General features: G+C 33.7%; 1 protein-coding gene across 1 annotated transcript; it reads right to left on the reverse strand.

Moving 5' to 3' along the window:
* Positions 1–6,955: 6,955 nt before the first annotated feature.
* LOC132632788 (ubiquitin C-terminal hydrolase 12-like) lies at positions 6,956–8,063 on the reverse strand. Its single transcript, XM_060348906.1, has 3 exons — positions 7,818–8,063; positions 7,567–7,753; positions 6,956–7,497 (listed from the first exon to the last, which is right to left on the reverse strand). The coding sequence occupies exons 2-3, from the start codon at positions 7,723–7,725 to the stop codon at positions 7,132–7,134; spliced, it is 525 nt and encodes a 174-aa protein (XP_060204889.1). The 5' UTR covers positions 7,726–7,753; positions 7,818–8,063; the 3' UTR covers positions 6,956–7,131.
* Between the last annotated feature and the right edge of the window lie 7,397 nt (positions 8,064–15,460).

A 15,460-nucleotide genomic window follows, 5' to 3' on the forward strand; every position in this document is an offset into this window, starting at 1 on the left:
GTTCGGGCGAACCCATTAGCTTTTGCGTAGACCCTGTATTTTTCCTACAGAAAAACAGTAAAGGTTGATATTATTTACTTGCAAACCCACATACGCAAATAAGCCGACGGTTCAGTGGTAATGCAGAGGCTATAGAAGCTCTCTATTTCCAGAGATGTGGGTTCGGAGCCCCACCAGTGCCTATGTTTTTTTCACTTTTTTGTTATAATAAGCAAGATTCTCTTTTAATTCACTTTTTAAAATTAGAAGAACGTATAAATTGAACTCATGTCATTCTTTTCTTTTGGGGGTAACTTTTTCCCTTTTTGTGTCATACAGAATATTATACGGAATTTCTTTTAACACTTTATATTTTAAAAACAAAATATAAAATTGACAAATCAATAAGCAAAAAGCAAATCGAATTCTCCCGATACTTGCTGCTACCATTCTTTTTCATCGTTTTCTTTCACAAAGCCAAACCCAAAATTAGATTTTCAAAGTATATTAAATACTGATACTTGTTTGTTAGTTTGATGGTTGTTATCAGGGGTGGCTCAAGGGTGAAACTAGTAAAGCCTTTGCTTTAGCCCCCTCCAGACATAAGTCCAGTGGGGCCCAAAATTTTTACGGATGAATTTTATGATTTTATTTTTTCTCGATAATATTGAAGATTGTAAAAAGAAGTACAAAATTTATATTATAAAAGAAGGGAAAAAACTATCTATTTTTTAAGAGAAATGTTTTAGAACTTTGAACTAAATTGCTCAAAATCTTCATATTATTAAATAAAGTTTTTACAAACACATCTAAGGTAATGTATTTAAAAATTAACTTAAATTAATCCTCACTATCATAAATATTAATAATAATGTTACTATGTGAAGTAAATGCAACAATTATAAAAAAACAAAAAGGCAAAACTAGATTTTTTTTTGTTTTGTTTTTTTTTTATGTACGTGTATATATTTAAGGTCTCGGATTAAATTTAGCTTTAGGCCATTAATTTTACGGAAAAGGTCCAAAAATACCCCTAACGTATGGGAAATGGCTCACAAATACCCTCCATCCATCTATTGGTCCAAAAATACCCCTCCATCCACCTATTTGGTCCAAAAATACCCCCAACCTATTTTTTTGGCTCAAGAATACCCCTCAAACGAAAAAAAAAAATATTTTCCTATTTCATTTTTATATAAATGAAATACAAAATATATATATAAGCTTGAGGTCGTTGTCCTGTCTTAAAATTTCGAACCCCCATACCTCAAATCCTGGCTTCGCCTCTAGATACTTGTATCTATCGTTAATCTATTTAATCATCAATACAAAAAAGAAATCACTAATTACCGAGAACATGTTTTTCTTTTTACTACTATATGGAAGCACCAGTTGGGGTACTTTTTCGTCGTCCGTTGTGGGCCATTAAAAAAAAATGGGCCCCATATTAAACAGGGCCATAAAAAAAATTGTAAAAAATAATGTGGGCCCCATATATATTAAACAACAATTAATATTAAAAAAACATTATGGGCCTCATATTAAACACCAACCAGTATTAGCACAGTTGGGGTCCTTTTTTGTCGTCCGTTGTGGGCCCCATATATATTAAACAACAACTAATATTAAAAAAAATCGTGGGCCCCATATTAAACACCAACCAATATTAAAAAAAAAAAAAAAAAAAAAAGTGGAACCCACAACATTCAAACTCACCGGGAAAAAAAAGTGGACCCCATATTAACAAAATCAAGCAATATTAAAAAAAAAAAAGTGAATCCCATATTAAACAAACAAACAATGTTAAAAAAAAAATGTAGACCCCATATTAAACACCAACCAGTATTCAAAAAAAAGAGAAGAAAAAAAAATGGAACCCACCACATCCAAACTCACGGAAAAAAAAAAGTGAACCCCATATTAACAGAATCAAGCAAAAAAAAATTGTGGGCCCCATATATATTAAACAACAACTAATATTAGAAAAACAAATTGTGGGTCTCATATTAAACACCAACCAATATTAAAAAAAAAAAAAAAAAAAAAAAGTGGAAACCACTACATCCAAACTCACGAAAAAAAAAGTGGACCCCATATTAACAAAATCAAGCAATATTAAAAAAAAAGTGCTTAGAAAATCAAACAATTAAATCAATAATGATGGATTCATTGCCACATGCTTATCAACTCATTAGTGAGAGCAAATGAAATTATTGTACAGTAACATACTTAAAATACTTATATATTAAAATAAGATAGAATTTAATTACTTTTTCATTTTTTCCGTACTCTAATAAATGTGAAATGAGATTAATGTCATAAAAGAAAAAATAATATTAAATGGAGATCAAATAATTAATAAGGTAAATTAGTGAAATTATAATTCTAATTAACGTTTCCTTAAAAAATCGTGTAAAAAACAACATGACAAGTAAAATGAGTTAAACAAAAAATATTTACTAAAAATTAAAAAATAGAAGTTCTTCATGGCCCCATATTAAACACCAACCAGTATTAAAAAAAAAAAGTGGAACACACCACATCCAAACTCACGGGAAAAAAAATGTGGACCACATATTAACAAAATCAAGCAATATTAAAAAAAAATGAATCCCATATTAAAAAAATAAACAATGTTAAAAAAACAAGTTCTTAGAAAATCAAACAATTAAATCAATAATGATGGATTCATTGCCACATGCGTATCAACCCATTAGTAGGAGCAAATGAAATTATTGTACAGCAACATACTTAAAATACTTATATATTAAAATAAGATAGAATTTAATTACTTTTTCATTTTTTCCATACTTTAATAAATGTGAAAAGAGATTAATGTCATAAAAGAAAAAATAATATTAAATGGAGATCAAATAATTAATAAGGTAAATTAGTGAAATTATAATTCTAATTGACGTTTCCTTAAAAAACCGTGTAAAAAAACAACATGACAAGTAAAAAAGGAAAAAAGCAACGTTAAAAAAAAAACGTGCACCCCATATACTAAAAAATCAAACAATATTCATGTAATTCCCAAAGTATCTCCATCAAGTCAATAATAGTGGATTCATTGCTACATGCATATTAACCCATTAGTGAGAGCAAATGAAATTATTGCACAGCAAAAAACATGGACCTCATATTATTACTTTTCTTCAAAATATTTAATTGTTGTATTTGCTATTCCGCCATGTCATTTATTTGTTATATTTACTAAAATAAATATACTTAAAATATATATATATATATATATATATATATATATTTAAAAAATAAGATACAATTTAATTACTTTTTTATTTTTATTCTTACTCTAATAAATGTGAAAAGAGATTAATATCAAATGAAGATCGAATAATGAATAAGGTAAATTAGTCAAATTATAATTCTAATTCACGTTTCCTTAAAAAACCATGCAAACGACAACATGACAAGTAAAATGAGTTAAACCGAGAATATTTACCAAAAATTAAAAAATAGCATTTCTTCGTTTAAATAGAAAATTAATTTCTACTTTGTTTCGTTTCAAACATGTAAAATTAATTTAATAATTTGAATTAGAATTATCCAAATAAAAATTTGATAAAAAATAATAAGTTTTTTACACTTTTAAATTAATCGAATTAAAATTGAAAGTATCAACTGATGCTTAAATATGGCTATTATTTTATCTCAAAAAGAGGAAAATAGTTTTCTTTTAAACAAGTCTTCTCTTTTAAAAAGTATATATAATTTTTCATAGCAAACACGAATAAAATAAAGTTTTAGATACGGAGCACAAACTACAATGTTATATTAATCGTATTTTGAACATAGTATATATATATATATAAATATTATCACTATTTAAACACAACTACATATACATAAATACAATATAATCCGAAGTGTTGGGCCCGTGCGCATAAGCCATCTAGTAATAATAATAACTATATAGAAGAGCGGGTTCAGCCCTTGGATCGTCGTCATGCTTGAGGGGCATTTTGGTCATTTCACGGTGAGCTGTAAACTGGATAATACGTGGTGTATTAGTGTATGGCCAGGTTTACTTATGTTAATGGTCTTTTTAAGTTGAAACTTGAAAGTGACCAGCCACGTGCCAATTTGTGTTTCCATCTGGCTTAGTATCACTTCAACTTCATCTCTTTCAATTTGTCAACACATAGTTTGTCTATGTGTATAGAGTTCCTTAATCTGCTTCTCTTTTATGCTAAAAAAATCATGCACTTCAGTTCAATGCTCAACGCCCAACAACAATCTTCTCGAAGAATTATTATCCGTCCATTTTAGAAAAAAAAAAAGTGTGGGTCTCATACTAAACATCAACTAATATAAAAAATAAAAAAAATAAAAAAAAATTGGAACCCGCCATCTCTAAACTCACGGAAAAAAAAAGTGGACCCCATATTAACAAAATCAAGCAATATAAAAAAAATCCCATATTAAAAACACAAATAATGTCAAAAAAAAAAAAAAGTACATCCCATATTAAAAAATCAAACAATATTCATGTAATTTCCAAAGTATCTCATTAAATTAATAATGATGGATTCAGTGCCACATGTGTATCAGCCCATTAGTGGGAGCAAATGAAATTATTGTACAGCTATGGACCCCATATTATTGCTTTTCTTCAAAAGTTTAAGTAGCCAAACCATACATTTTTTTTATATTAGCCTGAGATGTAATCTAGATATTAAATAGTTGTATTTGTTATTCCGCCATGTTATTTATTTTTATGTTTACTAAAATAAATGTACTTAAAATACTTGTGTTTTAAAATAAGATAGAATTTAATTACTTTTTCATTTTTTTTCTTACTCTAATAAATGTGAAAAGAGATGAATGTCATAAAAGAAAAAATAATATTAAATGGAGATCAAATAATTAATAAGGTAAATTAGTGAAATTATAATTCTAATTGACGTTTCCTTAAAAAATCATGCAAAAGACAACATAACAAGTAAAATGAGTTAAACCAAAAATATTTACCAAAAATTAAAAAATAGTAGTTCTTCATTTAAATAGAAAATCAAATTTCTACTTTGTTTCATTTTAAACATGTAAAATTAATATAATAATTTGAATTAGAATTATCCAAATCAAAATTTGATAAAAAAAAACAATAGGTATTGTTTAGGCCCAATCTAAATATATTAACAATAGAATATTTTACACCTTTAAATTAATCGAATTAAAATTCAAACTATCAACTGATGCTTAAATATTGCTATTGTTTTATCTCAAAGAGAAGAAAATAGTTTTCTTTTAAATAAGTCTTCTTTTTTAAAAAGTATTAATAAATTTTTGTCAACTTTGTATTCGTAGCAAACACTAATATAATAAAGTTTTGGATACGGAACACAAACTACAATGTTATATTAATCGTATTTTGAACATAATATATATATATATATTACTTTACTACTATATAGAAGAGCCAGTTTATAAGCAAGATCGTCTCCGTCCTTTGGTCCCACTTTTTTATTTAAGGGCAAAAAAATCCTTTGTGGTCCCACCCACTTTTTTATTTAACGGAAAAAAATAACATTTTATACTTTATATTACCAACTCTTCTAAAAAGTAGATAGAAATACTTTATTATATTTCTATTTTTCTACTATATGGAAGCATCGGTTTACCCATGCTTTGTCGTCAATCACTCTTAAAAAAAAAAGGTGGACCCCATACTAAAAAGCCAAGAAATATTTTAAAAAAGGACAAAAAGTGGACCCCACCCTCTCCAAACTCATAAAAAAAGTGGACCCCACCCACTTCAAACTCATGAAAAAAAAGTGGACCCCATATTAAAAAAAAAAAAAAAAGCAATGTCAGACAAAAAAAACGTGCACCCCGTATATTAAAAAATCAAAAAATATTCATGTAATTCCCAAAATATCCCCATCAAGTCAATAATAGTGGATTCATTGTCACATGCATATCAACCCATTAGTAATGAAATTATTACACAGCAAAAAATATGGACCCTATATTATTGCTTTTCTTCAAAAGGTTAAGTAGGCAAATATATACAATTTCCTTTCTTTTCTTATATTAGCCTGAGATCTAATCTAGATATTTAATTGTTGTATTTGCTATTCCGTCATGTCATTTATTTGTTATGTTTACTAAAATAAATATACCTAAAATATTTATATTTTAAAATAAGATAGAATTTAATTACTTTTTCATTGTTATTCTTACTCTAATACATGTGAAAAGAGATTAATGTAAATTAGTCAAATTATAATTATAATTCATGTTTCCTTAAAAAACCATGCAAAATACAATATGACAAGTAAAATGAGCTAAACCGAGAATATTTACCAAAAATTAAAAAATAGTATTTCTTTGTTTAAATAGAAAATCAATTTCCACTTTGTTTCGTTTTAAACATGTAAAATTAATTTAATAATTTGAATTAGAATTATCCAAATCAAAATTTGATAAAAAAATAATAAGTATTTTACACCTTTAAATTAATCGAATTAAAATTAAAAGTATCAACTGATGCTTAAATATTGCTATTATTTTATCTCATAGAGAGGAAAATGGTTTTCTTTTAAACAAGTCTTCTCTTTTAAAAAGTATTAATAAATTTTTGCCGATTTTGTATTCGTAGCAAACACGAATATAATAAAATTTTAGATACGGAGCACAAACTACAATGTTATATTAATCGTATTTTGAATATATACATATATATATATTATCATTATTCAAACACAACTATATACATATAGATACATTATAATTCCAAGTATTGAGCCCTGGCATCTAGTAAGTAAAGATCGGGAAAAATGTCAGTACCCCTAATCATATGTAAGGAAAACATTAAATACCTTGGCCCACGTACCCTCTGAAAAAACGTGACGTCTCAGGTGTAATAGAAGAATAGGGGGAAAGTCAAGGAACGACACATGTTTCCAAGAATATTAAAAAAAAAAAATGGAAACTTTGGTTATTAATAAATAAAACAAAATATCATGTAACTATAAGCTCATTCAACACAAAACTTGACCTGCAAACCAAATCCTTCTCCTGCCCGGTGTTCGATAAGTTCTATTTCAGTTTACTTATCAAAAGAGGATATAAATCGGTGCACCCCCTGACATCAAGCTGAAGATTTGTCAAAAGAGATATGAGGACAAGTTAAATGATATTAAAGCTTTTCACCAGAAATAAACATGAAAGGTAAATTATTGGTTCAATAAACACCATAAAGAGATTCATCTTTCTCTGTAGTAATTTCCTCAGTGGTAGAGGAAATCTAGGTCCTCGAACAGTTGCTGTATTGTCTTTTACAGCAGTTGCCTCATCTCCAAGCTTTAGAAAAAGAGTCATCTTGAACTCATGCACGTCATGCTGCACATTGCCCCATGCAAAGGATTTTGTAAACTCTTTGGTTCCTACAGCAGTTTGTGAACCATATTGGAGCTCATAGAAAAGATTTTGCAAATGCAAAGTGATGCTCCCAGAAGGATTTTCAATCTCAGTTGTTGCCATTTGATACACAGCCTAAAACACATATGAATTAGTCTATCGCCTGAAACTAATACTAAAAAGTATCATATTTTCAGCGCTAACCTTTCTAAGAGAAGGTATATGGTACATCATTTGGAGGGTGGAGTTCATATAACAAGTTGCTCCCTGATTGACAAGGCCACAGAAGAACTTCTTTTCATCAATAGGACATTCTGCCACAGCAAGGTCAGGAATCTCATCATTGTTGAGTGACCTCTCCATCGTTGAGGATCTCAGAGGAGAATTTCTCCTGTAGAAAGTCACAAAATTATTCACAAAAAATGAAAATAACAAAATTAAAACCTAAAAATTACCTTCCCAGCAGTGATGTCCTTGCGTCTATCAATCTATCCCAAATCCATCTCTCCCTTCACATTTTCTTATCTGCCGCGAAAATGATGCACACTCCCAAAATGGCTAACTAGAGCTTGAAGATCCTCTTTATTTTGATCAGAAAAATGGGGAGTTAGCGTGCATTGACTGCATGTTGCAGTTACATCCACAGTAAGGCAAGGATAGCAAGTTTTGCCATGGGAGGGTTGGGAGTCGAGCCTTGTTGAAACCTGTGCATTATTAAATTCAGCTCTAACTTCCTTGACAAATATAGTTGTCTTTTTTTGTTGAGAAACAAATATCGTTATCTTTTAAATGAAACATATTGAATTCATGCTCAATTATCAATTTCTCCAATTTCCAAATTGGGTTCAATACCCTTCACTTTGCCTTTTAAATTTCACTTTCTAAGCATGGATTATTGATCCTAATCAATGAAATCATCATAAAACATGAATTAGAGAACTTACCCACTGATTTCCTCTTGAAACCCTTCACTTTTTGCTCCACAATCGTCCTTAGTCTTGGGGTTTTAGAATGGGAAAGACTTAAGGAAGATGACCCTTAAAACACATTCTGCCCAGCGATCTTGCACACTTAAGCTCGCGCCTGTGAGCTCGCACCGGCGAGCAACACCTCGCCTCGGTGAATCTTCCCAAAATATCTTAGGTTCGCGTTGGCGAACCAACCTCGCATCTACGGCATCGTGCCTGCGCGGACATTCCCCACAGGGGCGGAATCAAGCCGACTCCCCAACCTCTCGCTCCTACAGACCTCCTCTTGCTGGAGCTCGTTCGCAGGTGCGAGACAGGCTTCGCGCCTGCGCGTACACCAGAACAGCTAAAAACTGGTTTTGACTCTCTCAACTCAAAATCCCAAGCCTCTCCCGGAACCTCCCCGAGACAAACCGAATATGCAAGACACATGTAAAAACGCACTAGGAACTCACTCACGCACTCAAAATTTCCAAACGAGATCTCGTTGACCAAGTCAACCCCAAACGGCCAAAAACCAAATTTCAAACCAAATGACCAAAATGCCCCCGAGACCCTCGGGAACCGACCAAACATACACCCAGCCTATATTCAATGTTTTGAAGCTAATGGAATTGACGAAATTCTCAAAAAGATGCGTTTACCCCGATGTCGACTTTAGTCAACCAAACACTTAAGAATTTTCAAAAATCTCATTTCCTCAACCCAAACGCACCCAACTACTTTGAGAACCGTACCGACCAATCGCGCTTGTCAAACATACTCAAACGAAGCTAGGGAAAGGGTCAACATGGGTAAAATAGTCAAAACGCTCAAAACGACCGTACGGGTCATTACAGGATGACTTCCGCAAACTATCGTCACTATCTTATGGAGGTATAACATGACAAATTCCAAAATGAGTTTTCGACATGTAAGTATTGGAATTACTCTCAATGGAAGGACTGTCCTAAAACCCTTGCAGAGAAAATATATGAAAGACGACATACACAGTGTAGTGGAAGTTATCATGTATGCCAACGTCTGTACACATACTGATGTGGTTTATGCACTAGGTGCAAATAGCCTTCATCAACTAAACTTGATGAGGTGAACAGGAAAATGGTGAGACCATTTTAACAATTTCTTATATCAGAGGGTGAAGCATAAAATAATCGCAGAGGATCAATTTTCAGAAGGGAATGCCTATGCACACAATACCCGGTCTGGTCGAGCATCAGTTGGACCCCCTGTTAGAAGATAACTAGAGTGGCAAAAGCTTCCCACTATTACCTAAAAGCATTTAGCATCAAGTTTAAGGCTTAGGATAGGAAGTTGAAAAGAATATCCATAAGATGAAAAGGATTTCACATATACCATAATTGTACTTGCAGCAATAAGAGGCCCTGTAACTACATGGCCTACGACCCGACCATCTGGACTAGCCAGAGCAACAGTCAGGCCACCAATCCTCACTCGGAATCCACCACTATCACCAAGCACAAAAGAACCTGATAGATGCTGTATCTCAAAATTTCCCTGGAGAGTAAAAGACATGCTCAGGAAGTTTCACCTTAGTAGACAAAGGAAGAGCGATAACAATTTTTTTTTATTTCTATTATTAATAATCCAACAAGGGCTGGACGAACACCACAATAAGTGATTGTACCAAAAATAATGTCAATTGTACCATAAACTTGGGCCCATTTTATTTCTTGCTTTCTCATCTAAGCACGTGTATGCATTTCAACACTACCCACAATTTTCCTTTTTTGGCTGACATGTATTTACCTCTTTATTTGTGTGGAATATATATATGGCTTCCGCTTCACTTCCATTCATTTAGATTTGATCACGGTGTTTTGGAGGTTGGTCATGAATTCGGGTATTAATTTGAACTTCATTTTTTTTTTTTTAAATTTTTGTATCAGGGAATCATCTTCCGAGATTGATGGTATATACTTAATTTTTACTTCTTCTACATCTTTTTTACGGGAATTTACATGCAAGTCATTATTGTAGACTCAGAGACCCGAAAAGAAGAAATATTTGGTAGAAGCCGAAAATACAAAAGAAAAAGGTTAGGATTTTGAGAAGCAAACAGACTACTAACCGCAGATTCTTTAACAGAAGGTCATCCCTTGCCGTATGTCTTCAAGCATTTTTGACTGGTAGGTTAAATTCTTTCTTTTTTTCATATTTGCACACCGCTAATTTTATTTTGGTTGGTTTCTCAGTACTAGATTTTCTTATAATAAAAAAGGTGAATCTACCAATTTTCAATACTGAACTGTTAGCATGTGAAATCATGCACAAGCTACATGTTTATGAAGTTGAGGATCACTAGAGTGTAGTTAGTAGGTGCCATGTGCAATTAACTCTAGGTGGTTAGGTGGTTAAGTTGTTAGAGTCAAGCAAACAATATATGAGTTAGTTGTATAGGTAAAGTGTATAAATATGAGATCAAGGAATCTAATAAACACAAGTCATTATTCTCTTATACTCAATATGTAAAAATCTTCTCTCTATAACTGATTTTATCCTCTCCTTCTCTTCCGTGTGTTGCTTGCTAAACAAGCTTTCTTCTTCATTTCTCAAGCTCCTTTCATGGAGTTTACATGGTATCAGAGCTTGCGTAGATCATAGGCTGTATAAACACAGTCAGTTGCTCACAAACATCGCAAACAATTACTTAGATTCGAAGCAGTTTAGGCTTGAGTCAAAAATAAGTAATAGATAGACTTGCTGGTTCATCGAAGATCAGTTAATTCGTATTACAATGGCGAATGGTGTAGTGAATGAATCACAAACTCGAGCAGCAACTGGAAATCCGCATATGCACAACAACTTGAATGAATCAACTGCAAATGTAAGCAATTCTGCAACAAATGCATCAGGATCAAATGTCGATCATACACATCCTTTGTACCTTCAGTCGACTGATACACCAAGTAGCTCGCTGATAACATTACAATTATTTGGCTCAGAGAATTATGCTTTATGGAGTAGATCTATGCGTATTGGATTGCTAGGAAAAGGAAAATTAGGATTCATTGATGGTAGATATCCTAAAAATAGTTTTCCTTCAGCACTTCATGATTTATGGGGAAAATGCAATGCTGTAGTGTTGTCATGGATTATGAGTGTTGTTAGGCCTGGTTTGCTGAGTTGTGTAGTGTATGCATGTGATGCTCATAAAGTATGGTGTGAACTGAGGGAGAGATTTGACAAGATAAATGGATCTCATGTGTTTCACATGCATAAAAAGATTCATACCTATGTCCAAGGAACAATGTCAATATCTGATCATTTCTCAAAACTTAGAGATTTTTGGAATGAGTTTGATGCTATAATGCCATGTCCTGGTTGTTCATGTCCTGAGTCAATCAAGTTCATAGAACACTTTGAGTATCAAAGGCTGCTACAATTCCTAATGGGACTAAATGAGTCCTACTCCCAAGCTAGAGGACAGATCCTTATGATGTCTATCACTCCAAGTTTGAACAAAGCATATTCACTCATGATAGATCAGGAAAGTCAGAGAAGCTTAGCTAGTGCTGCTCATGCTAGCATAGGTCCTAGTGTGATTGAAGGCACATCTTTATTTAGTCACAAAGGACACAGTATTGGATGTGGTCACACTAGTGGAAGTGGACCAAGAGGGGGAAACAATGCACCAAGTGGAGGACATTATGGCAATCATCAAGTGAAGGCACAAAAACAGTTCATTATATGTGAAGTGTGTGGGTACAAGGGACACACAAAGGATCAGTGCTTTAAAATTATTGGCTATCCACCTAACTAGAAGTCTAAGAAGAAGAATGGACCATATGCTAATCAAGTAGCAACCACACAGCCCATAGCACATGTGCCTCCACCTCAAGGGCAAACACTTACAACTGGCTTCTTCACTCAAGACCAATACAAGCAGATCTTGCAGATGCTCACAAAAGGAGGAGACAATGCATCAGCTAAACACTCTACCAAAGCTGCTGCTGCAGGTAGAATACTAGCTGCCTTGGTGTCAAAGCATGTGAATAGAGAGTGGATAGTAGATACTGGGGTTTCTAATCACATGACGTCAAAAGTTGATATTCTTGATAAATTCAAACAAGTTTCTCAAACTGCCAAGAATCAAGTACACTTGCCAAATGGCAATGTAGTGCCTGTATCTCATATTGGCCAATCAAGTATTTTTAAAGATCAACTTATCACTAATGTGTTATTTGTTCCTGAGTTCAAATATAGTTTGTTGTCAGTGTCACAACTTACAAAAGAACTCAAATGCTCAGCCTCATTCTTTCCTGACTTCTGTATTTTCCAGGATCTCTACACTGGACAGGTCAGGGGGATTGGTAGGGAAGAATGTGACCTCTATATACTAAGAGAAGGAATAAATCAAGCAGCACTTCAGGCGTTACATCATCAGTTAGCAATTCAAGTACCAGTTACATCTACAAGTGATATTGCCTATGCAGTTAATAATGCATTTGTGGCATAGAAGATTAGGACATGCTCATGTTGATATAATAAAGAATCATGACTCCTTTAAAATGCTGAAAGTTGCTGATCATTTACATTGTACTGTTTGCCCTCTTAAAAAGCAAACAAAACTAGCTTTTCCATTGAGCTCTCATGTGTCACATGCTGTATTTGAACTGATTCATTGTGATATCTGGGGTCCTTATAGGGTTCCTACTCATAGTAATAAAAGGTATTTTGTGACTATAGTGGATGATTACTCAAGATATACTTGGATTTTTTTAATAACATGCAAATCAGACACTATTGTAGTATTGAGACAATTCTTCACACAAGTGAAGAACATTTTCTCTACATCTGCCAAAACTCTAAGGACAGATAATGGGGGTGAGTTCATTGGTAGTGCCTGTCAGGTCTTGTTGAATGAATTTGGGATCTATCATCAGACCACATGTGTGTATACACCTCAGTAAAATGGCATTGCTAAGAGAAAACATAGAACCATACTTGATATGGCAAGGGCACTGAGATTTCAAGCCTCTATTCCTTTAAGGTTTTGGGGTCAATGTGTGGTAACTGCTGTATATCTGTTAAATAGACTTCCCTCTAAGATTCTCAAGTTCAAATCCCCTTTTGAACTCTTGTACAATCACCCTCCCTCTCTAGAGCATCTGAGGGTATTTGGGTGCTTAAGCTATGCAGCATGCCCAAAACTAGTTGACAAACTCTCCCCTAGAGCTATCCCAGTTGTCTTTCTTGGTTACTCATCCAACCAAAAGGGATATATTTTGTATGATCTACACTCCAAACAATTCTTTCTAAATAGACATGTAGTGTTCCAAGAGAACATCTTTCCTTTTAAGCATATGCAAACTGCCTCAAATCCCATATCTGGATCTACTTTCCCCTGAGCTAAATAATACTCCTTCCACTGAATCTGTATCTGCTTCACCTATATATGCACCACCATCATCTGATATGTTTACTACATCAGAGTTATCTCCACAAACCTCACAAGTTCCTAGTGACTCTCCTTCACCTACACCTATTCCTACAGTAGCTCCTGTTTCCACTAGACAATCTTCCAGACAAATTAAGCCTCCCCTATGGATGCATGACTATTTCATGACCTCTACTTCCAACTCCTTTCTATATCCTATATCAAATCATGTCTCCAACCAACACCTATCACTTGCTTATCAGCATGCTCTATCAGCTTACTCTACTTTCATTGAACCAACTTCCTTCAAAGTTGCCTCTCAGGATCCTATGTGGGTTGATACAATGCAACAAGAAATAGCAGCCCTTGAAGACAATCACACTTGGAGTTTAGTTGACTTGCCACCAGGAAAAAAGCCCATTGGTTGCAGGTGGATTTACAAGATTAAGTACAAGTCTAATGGGGAAGTGGAGAGGTTTAAGCAAGGCTAGTTGCCAAAGGGTATAGCCAGAAGGAGGGGATGGACTGTGGTGAAACATTCAGTCTTGTTTCCAAGATGGTCACAGTTAGGTCAATCATTGCTTTGGCTGCTGCTAAGCACTGGTTCATCTATCAAATGGATGTCCATAATGCCTTTCTCAATAGTGACTTAGTTGAAGAGGTGTATATGCAAGTTCCTGAGGGGTTTGCCAGACAAAAGGGGAATACTAAGGTCTGCAAACTTCACAAGTCACTATATAGCCTCAAACAGGCTCCTAGACAATGGAATTTGAAGTTAACTGAGTCCTTAGTGCAAATAGGATTCTAACAAAGTCACTTTGACTACTCACTGTTCACTAGGAAGTCTGGGAGTGACATTGTAATTATACTAGTATATATTGTTGATCTTCTAATAACTGGGAACAATGTTAAACTATTATGCAGTACTAAAAAAGACTTACGAAACAGGTTCAAAATGAAAGATTTGGGAGAGTTCAAGTTCTTTCTAGGCATTGAATGTGCAAGGTCAAGCAAAGGTATTGTGTTATCACAAAGAAAATATGCCTTGGAGCTGATAGCTGAGTCTAGTCTAGGAGGAGCCAAAAATGCCAGTACACCACTTAAGCTGAATCAAAAACTCACTCCAGTTCAGTATGATCAATGTGTTCCAATCAGTAACACCAAAGATGAGCAAGGAAGTGAAAAGGATCAAAGTAAGGAAGATCAAACAGTAGTCAAAGAAGATAAAGAGCTGCAGGATCCTAGTAAATATCATAGGCTGGTAGGAAGACTACTATACTTGACCATAACTAGACCTGACCTGGTTTTCTCAGTACAAGTCTTAAGTCAGTACATGCATTGTCCAAAGTCTCTCGTATGGAAGCTGCACTCAGAGTTGTTAGTTATGTCAAAGAAGCACTTGGACTAGGATTGTTAATGCCAGCAGAAGATACACATCAACTGCTAGCCTATTGTGACTCAGATTGGGGTGCTTGTTTGGAGACTAGAAGGTCTGTCACTAGCTATTTAGTGAAACTTGGAGGAGCATTGATCTCTTGGAAGTCCAAGAAACAAGAGACAGTATCAAGGAGCTCAGCAGAGGCAGAATTTAGAAATATGGCCACATGTGAGGCTGAGATAACCTGGTTGATTAGTCTGTTTAAAGAGTTAGGAGTGCAAGTTGAAACACCTGTTAAGATGGTTTGTGATAGCAAAGCTGCAATCCAAATTGCAGCCAATCCCATTTTCC

The sequence above is a fragment of the Lycium barbarum genome, chromosome 1 (genome assembly GCF_019175385.1).
Source record: "Lycium barbarum isolate Lr01 chromosome 1, ASM1917538v2, whole genome shotgun sequence".
Lineage (NCBI taxonomy): Eukaryota > Viridiplantae > Streptophyta > Magnoliopsida > Solanales > Solanaceae > Lycium > Lycium barbarum.